We start from the raw sequence: 12350 nt of genomic DNA on the forward strand, positions 1-12350 counted from the left end.
CCCAGTAACAGCCACCCCCTTTTCCATGCTAACACAGATACTTGTACAGCCATACAATAACGAAATCTGCGTTACTGCAGAGCTCCAAAAACCAGCACAAATGAAGGGGCGAGTGTCAGTAGAAATGAGAGAAAACAACTGCTTCACCCATCAGCAAAAGAAATGCTTATGAAATCACGTTCTGAAGCAAGACAGTATTACTATTTCCTTTATAGGGGGTATCAGAGACACGGAGGTTTAAGAATGGTAGTTACGGGTATGACAGCTACAATATTTCAAGGAATTCAGCTCCCAATGAGTTCAGCAACAGTTTTAAGTGCCCAGAACATCTCTAGGTCACGGAAATCCTGGAAATGCACAGCAAAAGGCTGTACAAAAAATTCCACCACGACCACAACAGAAAACCCAAAAAGGCACAACAGTAAAGGCACAGCAAAAATCAACTCCCACAGCACTAAAGCAGATTAATTACACCTGAGCCATCTCCAACAGATATTGGCCTAACCTGCGTCTAAAAACTTCCAATGAGAGAAATTTCACAGCCTTCAGAAATAACCTGTGCCCCTGTTCAGCTGCATTTGTGAGCCACTAGCCTAGCACTTGCTAGGCCCTTATCTGCAAAGCTGGCTAGTCAGCACTCCCCATTTCTGCTTTTGATTTTTTTTCCATCTGTCAATAAAGCACCTTACACTTTCCTACACTGAATTTTATTTTATCATTTTAAATAATTTTGAATTCTAATCCTGGTGTCTGAAGCGCTTGTGTTCCCTCCCACTGCAGTCATCTAGGGATTTTAAGTGCACACGATGCCATCATCTAAACCAGTCATGAAAATGCTGAAGAGTAACAGACTCGGGACAGATGCCTGCAAAATCCCACATTATGGTGAGCTACTGAGACCTACTCTTTGAATATAATTTTCCTATGCCCTCTTCCTGCTAAAGCACTAACACCTAAACTGTATTTCCCTAGTTCCGTGAAAACAGTATGGGCAGCCTTATCAAAGTCAAGCTCTATCACATCTCCTGCCTCCCCTCCGTCCTCTATGACAGGTGCTGGCACAGTTCAAGATAATTGTTCTTGACAAACCCTTTTATGTTTTTGCCATCATGCTATCTTCTAGACACGTAGAAAGTAACAGGTTAATGCATTCCCCCAGAATCTGCTTTGTATTTCCAGAACTTCCCTCGGCCCTTTCCAGAGGGATGAACTTTGCCTTCCTCCACCCCTCTGGGACCTCCTATCCTTCTGTGCTGATTCCTGTCATCTCTGAGGGGCACATTCAACAGCAACAGTCATGCCCCCAAGCTCTCCCTCTCTGCAGTCTTTGATCTTTCCATACGTGCCTTCCAACTCCTGGCAGGAATGAGGCATTATATTAACTTCATTCATCTTGAGAGCTGGCTCATCCCAGGCGCTGAATTTGAAAGGGGTCTGTGTGATCATGTCATTACAGAAAATGTATGCGACAATTAAATGAAGGATGTATAAGCAGTGTAACTGCTGATACCTGATTTGCATTCATGCCTTTGTCAGCTTAATCTTTAAATGCATTTACTTGTGTAGTAGTAAGGTATGTGGTAGTGTGCCTGCTGTAGTGTAGTGTCCATAGTTTCCTTTTTTTTTTTTTTTTTTTTAAAGCAAACAAAAAAATCAGAAATTCTCCCACTTGGTATCACAACTTATTACTAAAAAGGCCATCAACAGGGCTGAAACTCTTAGATCCACACAGACAGCTGCAGAGCAGTCCAGCAGTATTGCATAAAAAGATCCAAACTTTATCACTATGCAAAGAAGCAAGGGATAAAGACCCTCAACTCCCTATCACATCTGTGCTCTACATGGCAAGAGCCATGTTGAAATGTCAGAGTGTAACCTCTATTTTTGAGCCCCTGCTATTGCCCTATGAGTGACTTGGGACTCTCCTCTTCCCCTTTGCCTTCCTTCTCCATGTCAGAAAATGTTACAGGAGACAATATGAGCTGGGGGTGGAGGGGAAACAAAAAATCCTGATGGCATATCATTAATCACAAGAGCTATTCACGAAGAATCTATTATCTTAACTATATTACTAGTGCCTGATTTGTATCCCAAAGCAAAGGTGTGTGTATACTGGTTTTATATGCATTTCTTGCATTCCTACTAACATGATAATATTAAATAGAATGCATTACAACTGTAAAGAGACCTTACAAGCACTAATAATTAATACAGCATTTAGAAGATGTAAAATGCTAATGATTATTCGTGCACAAAGTAAGTTAGATAGCTTGCAACACTGGGAAGCTGGGGAGGGGATGAAAGAGAAGCACAGCAGCTGCATCAAAAGCACTTCGTCTCAAAAGGGTGGCTTCTCTGTTCTTTGGGACACATGGAATTTTGTCATTTTTCTTTCTTTCTTCTAGATTTCATCTTCTTGAACTCTAACACAGCTAAACAGCACATTCGGGGGAGTCAATCTGGCCCATTTCTGAAATATGATATTTTAGGAAATATTTTTAAGACATAATTCAGGGTGAAATATCTTTCAGGTTATTAATTAAGACTCTGCATCTTCAGAACAGAAACATATTTGTTTCATGTGGTGCTCTGTACAGTTGACATAGCAGGCAACCTGGAAAACAGAATTTTGTTTCACAAAGGCAGCAGGCTTCAATATTTAGAGTCAGGCTGACTACAAACCCTTTCAAAATCACTATCACCACACACAGGGGCTGAAGGCCAAACACACCAGACTGCTGAACATACAGGGAATTATGACGATCATCTGGCTTTTAGAAATCAGTTTCAAGTGTCTGTTCTGAATAAAAGCAGAACAGGGATTTGCATCTGGATGCCGTTGGTGACTATCAGCCTTAATGCCTAACCAAAAGAATTAAGCTAGAGTCTGATGTGTGTTTAAATCAGCATTATGGGAGGGGGGGGGTGATAATCCATATACTAGATCACTGACATAAAATTATTTGGATTAGCAAAAAGCCAAGCAAACAATAAAACAAAGACTGCATGCCTCCTTACAGCTTACTCCCCCAAACACAGCTGGGATTGGAGTGCGAGAGGGGAAGATTTTTAAAACCAGGTTATTTAAGTGATAAGGTTTACCGTGTGACCCCACACAGAACTGCACTTGCCCAAGCTGAGCCAAGATCTTAGGCCAGGTTTGTTGCCGAGGGAAGCGTACTGACCATTACTCCAGACTAAGGATGTTCAGCAGATGCAGAAGGCCCAAGTCATGCCATGCTTTATGTAACTACAGGATATTAGCTATGCTGCTTGCTGCTTCATCATCAAGTATCATCAAGAAAACTCTCCTGAGAACTCAACTGAAAACAGTAGGTGTCCACAAAAAAATCGCAGTGCTGGTAGTTCACATCTTCCTGAAAAATTCCCAACCAGGTTCAAGGTAATAATTTCAAAGAAAGCTACTAGAAACAAGCTTCTTGATTAATCAAAATGCTTATGGACTTAGCCTCTGCTTTGAGCCCTTGGCTAAAGGGCTAATGGGATAAATACCACCCATCTGCTTTCCAAGCCCTAGTCAGAAGCATGATCGCCATGGGGGTGGGGGTTGATACTGATAGGTAAGACAAAGGAATTTGGTAACAGTGATTAATTAAGGGAAATATTAAAGGAAAAACATGCTCTATTACAGTGAAGACATTTCTGCCTTTGCAGTTAATCTCACACCCTATGCAAAGCGCAAGCAACAGGACCTGAGAAGTACTGAACTGTCAGTCAACCTTCCCTCTATGATCAAGAGCCAGCGTTCGAGGTATCGGCACACCAACTCTTTGGTCACTGCTGTAGGATCTAAAGCATGAAAGCAGCAACGTGACCTGTTCACTGAGCAGTGGGCTTGTCTTTTTTACAGGAGGAAGTGTTAGGAAAGAACAGAAAATGAAATGGAGGATACGTTGGTGTCACATGCAGCACACGCATCTCATGCATTTCTCAAAAATACAGAATACAACTATGAATGCAGGGAAGGCAGGAAGAATAAACAAAGGTAGGAAAAAGGCTTGTGAAAGCAACTCATGCAACTGGAGCCTCAGCCTGGAAAAGAGGGAACTGAAGTGAAATACGATAAAACCACAGGAAATCATGAGTGACATGAAGGACAGCAGGACTACACTCACTGTTTATCCTAATAGAAGAGCCAGAAGGCATCAAAGGAAAGACCAGGGAAACTCAGAATAGGGAATGAATGAACGAACAAATAAACCACACACTTCTTTACCATATAACTATCTGTTCATCTGAGGAGACATGAGGTGTTATGAATGCCAAAAGTTCATACAAGTTAAAATAAATTAAAAAAAATAAAAAAATAAAAAAATAAATTCATGAAGAAAAAACCCTTCAAAGACTTTAAAATGAAAGCTCAAACCTCTGTTTTAGAAAGTTTTCAGCTCTCAGATTGCTGAATGCTAAAAAAATGTACTAGGAAAATGCAACTGCATGCCTCCTTATTCTTATATCCTTTTACAGGCGTATACTACCTATGGATGTTTAACTGTATCGAGTCAAACAATTCTTAGTTTATGTTCACACCCTGGCTGCAAGTCACTCACTAGATTTCCATTTTAAACTGCAATGTGGAAAAAGACACTGTAAAGCAGATCATACAGTGATGAAGATCTTCCTTTTTTAGTTTCACCTAGAAAAACAGTAGTACTTCTGTAGAGGGTTTATTAAGCTGTATGTAAAAGGTAGGTATAAAGGAGTGACTAAAGATTTCTTAAGATTCAGATTAAAAAAAAAAAAAGTGGAAAAAATAAGTTTTAGCTGCCAAGAACTATGCTTCAGCCATTTGGAGCAAAAAAACCCCCATATATATTTGAAATACTGTAAAATGGATTCACACAGATCTTAGGATATGGTTACCTCATACATTACAAAATGACCAAAAAAGTGAGTACATACCAATATCTCTAATAAATGAGACCCTAATTCTGCAGCTTAAACAATATATTGTAGAGTTACCCATGTCCATTTATTTCATCACAAAAAAACAACTCCCTGAAACACCTGAGAAGTTCTGTAATCCTGCTACCAAGCTGAAAACTGAAGTGCTAGTTTACAGGGTACGATTTCTTCATTTATGCTCTCATTCTGAGGAACTTTAAGATCAACACTTTCAAAGATACATCAACAATATAACGCCTGACATTTAAGTTGCATTTAAGTGACCGTTTTTCTCCTGACCTCAACTCCTGTTACTTTCATCGTATTTTTTTTACACATACAACTGCGGAACAAAACTTTGCCTTTCTACATCTTGAAAAAGCTGATAAAAAATAACTTGAAATATTTTTTTGATTTATCTTTCTACAAGCAGCTCCAAGGCAGACTTGTTTTCTTCAGATGATGTTGGTCTCCAGAATCCAAGTATGAATAAAATCGGGTTAATAAAGATCTACAGCTATTTTTTGTTCCATTTTACTTGTACTTTTCCTTGAGCTTGCAAAATTATTCCAAAGGGATTTCAGATTGCACTTTTTTTTTTTTTTAAAACCAGGACTCAAATAAGAATTATATCTTCATTCATTCTTATCCCTTCTTTTTGGTTGACACCATGAATGTCATAAAATATTTGACTACAAACTACTTGAACCTTTAAAACACTAATGTAGAAGGAAAGGAAGAGCTGACAGATGACTTATACTTTTTGTCCTCAAAATAAGACCAGAGAAGCAGGAGATCCCTGTACCTCATATCTCCAAACTTCTTGCTGATAGCAGTTCCTACATTGCTGATAGCTGCTGTTGCTTTTTGTCCTGCATGGCTCAGGGTCTCGTGTGTTTTCTTGTAACTGGAAACAAAAAATAGAACAGAAATAGTGGTAAGTATTAAAAAAAGAGAGGCCAGAATCCCCTGCAATTAATCCCCTTTTCCCTTATTTCCCCATCTTAAGGTCCCATCCACTGAAAGGGTAAGAAACATAGTAACTGTAGCACAAACCAAATTACAAAGATGCCCGCTTCTGCACAGCTTCCTAAGTGCAGTTTAATCCTAATGTGAGCAAAACACTCTCCAGAGCAATCCTTCACTGTATCTCTCCCCCTTGCAGATAACATCCCCTGAGCAGGTCAGCGCAAGCTGTTTAAAAGTAGAGTGCAGTGATTTGTTGAATACCTGTTTGATACAATTTCTGTTTACAGAAGATAATGTTTACATCAAATAAGCATTCTTGCAGCAGACACTGACTTGGTAGCAAAACCTGCTGTCTTAAAGCACAGAAGAGAACCAGGACATACACAACTCTGCTGTTGTATGCATACCCATATTAGGTACATTTAACAGATACACTTCAAAATGATGTGTTGATATTTCAAATTAGACAAAAATTGATCAAACCTGTTTCCATCTGTTACAATTTTACTTTATTTAAATTTCTTTAAAGGAAGAAGGTTTTGGGAGAGACAAAGAAAGATGAAACAATGTAGACAGTGAATATATATTCTTAATGGGACTGAATCCTTTTAGATGTCATTCATTTCACATATAGCATACACATTCAAACACAGAATCATCTTAATTTACTAATCCAGAATATATGCTCTGACCCACATAGACCTTTCAGTACAGTTAAGCTGCATTCTCAGAGTAATTAATAAGCTTTTCTGCACAGATGCTTTTTTGCTGAGTAAACTAACTCTCAGCATGTCAGAGGTTTCCTTCCAAGCAAATTATCTGATACTCCCAGTGACACAGACAAGCTCAGAATTAGAAGTACAGACCTAGTAACAAAAGGAGAGCACATTACAATCAGTCTTGTATCCTGTGGTGTCCGTTGGCAGGCAAGAACTGAAGAAATGATCATGAAAAATACAAAAATACAATTCCACTGGTTCTAATTCTCCTTTAAACAAAATCTGTAAGATTGCTAATGTGTACCAAAATACACCAGAGATTAATAAAAAAAAAATCCCACTGCCTAATTCCTGAAACAGAATATTTTCTTCTTACTTTTAGGTATATGAAAGCAATGTAACTTTGTGGAGGCAGGAGGGGAAATCAGAGAAGATTAACATTTGCAATACGGCACATCACATTTTACGTCAGGTCCTTCTAGCCCTAGCAGTACCTATTGCTGAAAGTCCTCTGTTGAGGACTGTTCTTTACAAACCACAGGTTAGAAGGCAGATGCTCTATTCTTTCAGACAATATTCTATCAACAATTAATTTTCCCCAACACAAGTATTTTGATTTATGTTCCTAAGCCACAAAATACTTCCCAGACTACTGACCTAACAAGTTCTAAAACTGCCAAGTGAAACGGCTCCTTCTATGAAGGTGCTTGTTTCTGTTTTCACTGATTAGCAAGGCAGTCTACTGTGAGCAACTTAAGACTAGGGTACCAAATCTCTAGAAACCCAGAGTTAGATAAGCTGAATCAATCGCATGCACAATGTTGAATGACAACAAGGGCTAAAACATTGGGACAGTGACAGAAGCAGCACAAATTTTAATTAGAAAGGAAGGAGCATCGATTATGCCTGTTTTATTTATTCTGGTGGAATACAGAGAAGACTGAAAAGATTGTTTTAACTGGGTCTCCTTTCTCCTCAGCCAGTCTGTCCCTGGATGCAGCAAGACTGCAACATTCTTACTTCACTGAGGCCTCATTCTCTGGCTTAAGTAGTTTAATAACTCCGTGATTCTCTTCCTGTCAGTGGACATACTCTCATATAAACTAGAGTGAGATGAGACCCTAAAATAGACATTAATGATGCTTCAGTCAAACTATGAGCATGTAGCTTTTTGATAAGCATTGCCTATGAAAAAAAATTAAAATCAAATATCCTAACGCCTGTGGCATACAAGCCTTTAGACATTTTCCTAACAGAGAAGCACCCTAAACCATTCAGCACAGGTGGAATTTTGCTGATGACTAAATGAAGGCCAAGACTTGACTTCCATGTCTAAAATGTCCTTGGTAGCAGAACCTATTTATGTACAGGTTGACTGTACATAGTAAAATACTTCACAGATATCCTTCTGAACTGATTTTTTGAAAAAGACACCTTGGAGTTAATTTTATTCACAGGCATATTTAGCTTTCTGACAAAAGATCTCCATGTCTTACCTTTCTGCTACAGGTTCTTCACACCGTGTAAAACTGTTAGAACAGTCCCAAATGCCCCATGCAGCAGACAGACTCAACTTTAACTGAGAAACATTAGAGTCCCCTATGTATTTCTGAACATTACATTGGTCAGAACACACGTTCTGGGAATTGGCTGAAATGACACTGATTTTGGCATTCCAACTAATATTGTGTTTTCTCTGTAAATCCCATAAACCCAACATCCCCCCCAGTATTTCCACTAGCAAGGAAGACACAGAGACTGCATTTACGTTCCTAATGCTTTCGTCATTATGTAACAGCGTAAATCCAGCTAAGACTGTTACACAACTGGTCTTTTTTCAGCACCAACTTCAGCAAAAATGACCTTTGACATGAACCCCTCCTCCTTTCAGCAATGCTGAAGAAGAGCTTTAAGGAACAACAAAATAACAAAGGTAAAAATGCAGCGTGACATGCAATGCCTGGCAGCAGAGACAAGAAACAGTAATTTGCATCTTAGTAGAGCTCACTGATGGTTACCTTAAAAATCAAGGCCCTCCATCCCTGCCTCTCCACCATTAGGCATATCACTATGCCTTCTTCATAAATAGAGTATCTTTCCACAGAGCACATTGCCTTCCTGTAGTTAGTTATGCTCTGTATTGATATACAGCACAGTATTTTGGCTCAGATATTTTTATCATCATAGTTATGTCATATTTACAGCATTCATTTGATACCTTGCCAAACACTCTGGTAACAATGATCTCTTCAACATATTCTCTCTGACCTCTGGGAATCTTCTCAGTTGTGCGTAACATTAATAATCTGAGCCAGCAGTTTTCATATCCGTGTGTAACACACACCGGTTTGCAGTTTTGTTTTAATGCACTGAACAGCTCACATAATTTTCAGAAACCGTTAAGAGTAGAAATAAAGTTGAATATTCCAGTTAAGACCTACTTACATTTCCTTGGAAAAAGTGCCGTACATATGGCGTAAGTCCTCCTAACACCACCAACTGCTCCAACATGCTAAATCATCTACAATACCTGCACACTCTCATCCTTTGAGCACCCATTGCTGGCAATCTTTAGGCACGTACTGACCACCCAGCTCATCGGGACAGGTGACAGCATCTCAACAGGCTGTCAGCCATCAGCTGAAATAAGGTTGGTGACCCTCAACCTTAAGGTAGAAAAGCTCCAGCAGAAACAAACTCAGAGAATATAGGACACAGAGATTCAAGAAATACCACCTATATAGCTCTGTGCCTTTCTTACACTAATACAAAGTCACCATAACCTCCCTGAGCTTAACAGCATTATGCCAGATGCCCAGTAGCATCAGTAAAAGTAGTAACAAGCTACTTGATTTATGCAGTTAGAGTAGGAATGCCTTCTCTGGTTTTGTGGCATCTAAACATACTCCGTAGCACAGAAGAATTGGTGGTAGTGGCCAACAAGGATCACATCTCATACTTTTCACTTAGCAGTAAATATTTATAATGTATTTCATAGACAAGAAGGGTTAAACAAACATGGTATGTGAATTGCTGTCACAATTGTGAACCTGTAAATGAAACTCACCTGTGTAACTTTCAATATTAGCTTTTTACATGACATTGACCTAAGAATTTCATCCATCAACTTCCAATTCTAATTTGGTTTTTAAAATAGGGTATTTCTCTAACAAAAGCAATTGTTTATAAAACTGATTATAGAGGCTATGATAAAATATGCTGATATTGCAGTTATATTCTGATAATATGCCCAACACATTTAAAAGAAGCTTTAAAGATAACTCACATCTCCAGTACTGTAACATACTAATTGGGCAAAGTAGATCTGCAACATATTTTGACTGTGTTTTCACCTGACAGTTTCATATACTGCATTTAGGTTGTACTATAATATGACAACCAGGTCTCACTAGCTGATTTTTACAGCCAGTGAAAGCAAATGAAAGAAGATACTGTTTCATAAAACACAATGTGCAAAGGAAATAGTGCTTCAGCTAGAATATAGCCAGGCAGCAGACATATAGAGAGGTCAGAGGACTAGACATTTAAATGACCAACATCGTCTGCAGGATAAGACAGGATAATCATACCACATGCTATTTGATCTCATCTCAACTCAGTACAGAATTGCCCTTCACATGGCAGAGTTAAATCTAACTCTGCAAGCTGCAGATTCAACCTACTACAGTAAATTATAAAGAATTTAAATTCAGCTTCTGTAAAATTAGTACATCTGCTAATTAGTACATCTTCATTCAGCATTGTGCCTCTCCATCAATGCTTGCTGGCAAAATTAATCCATTTTAGAAACCCTCTTCTGTGATAAAACTTACATAAGATGCAACAAAATGCAAACAATTAACAACAAAACCATACAGTAGAGCAGAGCCTGGTAGCACAAGCCATGCCCTATGGAGCTTGCTTCTTTTTAGTTTTGAAACCATTAGTCAGTGTAAGGATGACATTTCTGGAATCAACATAAAGCATCTGGGTCGCTGAGAAACTCTCAGCTAGAAAACTATTTTTCTGTCGATTTTCTGGGGAAAACGGGGCTCAGCATTACCTGAATTATGCTAGTGCTCAAATGAAATAAAAGCATATATGAATGGCAGATAACATGTACATAAAACATTCTCTAAGAGCATTCATATTGCCATTTTGCCCACAAATGAACTCTAAGGTGGTGTGGGGTTGGTTTTTTTTTTTTTAGTGCTCACCTGAAATTCATTCCAACTTCAAAAACAAATGACGACAGATGTACTTTTTTAGACATTCTTCCCTTTGCCAGGTATGTTAAGAATTAACTCAAACTGTGCTGGCACATGGATGGGTACATACGCCTACATCAGTCAAAGGAAGCATACCCCAGGTAGTTCCTCTCCCACAGAGAGAAGGGCAGACCTGAGGGAACTGAACCTCTGCAGGTCGCAGGGGACCTGCCTGCAGCCAGAAATCTATGTGCAGCACACGGACGATGACTGTTCCATAGGCTGGAGAGAGTCACGGGTTAGGAAATGTACCAGACAAAGGTGAAAAATATCCCGTGCTGCCCTGCATTGTAATCTTCAAAAACTTGGGAAAAATCAGGGATACAATTGTGTGAAAGGCACTATTTGTGCAACGCAGCACTGAATAGGGGAAAAACAAGCAGTTGTACACTTAATCTCCAGGTAGAAAAGCCACAATATGTTAGCTTAAGCATATTAAGCTTAAGACATTCCAGGCCAAAACTTCACAGTTCATCACACCTTAAACTATGCCAGTAACGCTGTCTGTGGGCTCTGTACTGTACACTAGATCAACAAAATTATGGAGATTAAACATATCCCAGCCTCCCTTTTCCTTTCTTCCCCTTTCTTTCTCCTCTTCCTCCTTTTCCTTCCTCTTCATTCCTCTCCCTTTCCTCTTCCCTTCCCTTTCTTCCTTCCTTTCCTTTTCCTTCTTTCTCTTTCCTTTTGCTTCACTTCTGTTTTTCCTTTTCCTTCCATTTTTACCTTTCCTTTGCTTTTCCATTCCTTCCTTATCCCTTGTCCCCCTTCCACTGACACTTTCCCAGAAATTTTTAAATCTGGTCATTTCAGAGATTCCAGTTTACGCTCAGGCCTCCCCTCCCCTCCTTACAGTTAGATATACATACATACAGATAACTATAATATATGTGGATGTATTTTCTGGTGCCCAATGATAATCACAGTGGGTTTTTTCCTGAGAAACTAACACTATATTCATTGATCTGGAACAGATCACCTGACCTTGCTGGGGAATTTCCATTAGCTGAAGGTTCTGGTGTAAACAAGAGGACATAACATCTTTTAGAAAAGGGACAATGAGAATAAGTGAACTTAACTGCTCAAAGTCCTTTCTCCAACCTCACTACTCCTCCTTTCCAGTGGCCTGAGATCCATGTGGAAAAGCAGCAAAAAAATTATCTTTGAAGAAGGCACAAATGTTGCCTGATCTGACCCAAAGGACACAAAGTCAGTGGAAGTGACAGGCTCCCTTTACTTCCATGCAGCACGAGCTCACACACAGGTAATGTGCTTGCTAAAGCCAACATGCAATTTCTTCACTTACACAACTGCTACATTTACTTGCAAATTCAGAGAAGAAAATGTCAAAAGGTGATTACACATTGCAATGAACAAAACCACCCACATTTCTTTTACTACCACTCATAACAAGTATGTGTGTGGGAACATGGTATACTGAATTCCTAAAAGTCACAGTAGGACTGTGGTTGTCCACAAATTATATCTG

General features: G+C 39.1%; 1 protein-coding gene across 6 annotated transcripts in view; it reads right to left on the reverse strand.

The window, feature by feature from the left end:
- TPD52L1 (TPD52 like 1) overlaps positions 1-12350 on the reverse strand; it is a 61592-nt gene that overhangs the window by 12981 nt on the left and 36261 nt on the right. For 5 of the 6 annotated variants that reach the window (XM_030037443.2, XM_030037435.2, XM_030037463.2 and 2 more), the window contains one exon: positions 5711-5812. In XM_030037443.2, the coding sequence (XP_029893303.1) occupies positions 5711-5812 (102 nt within the window). Of the gene's footprint in view, positions 1-5710; positions 5813-8089; positions 8329-12350 lie in introns of those variants that run through there. The other variant, XM_030037454.2, reaches the window with a different exon arrangement.

The sequence above is a fragment of the Aquila chrysaetos genome, chromosome 2 (genome assembly GCF_900496995.4).
Source record: "Aquila chrysaetos chrysaetos chromosome 2, bAquChr1.4, whole genome shotgun sequence".
In the NCBI taxonomy this organism is placed as follows: domain Eukaryota; kingdom Metazoa; phylum Chordata; class Aves; order Accipitriformes; family Accipitridae; genus Aquila; species Aquila chrysaetos.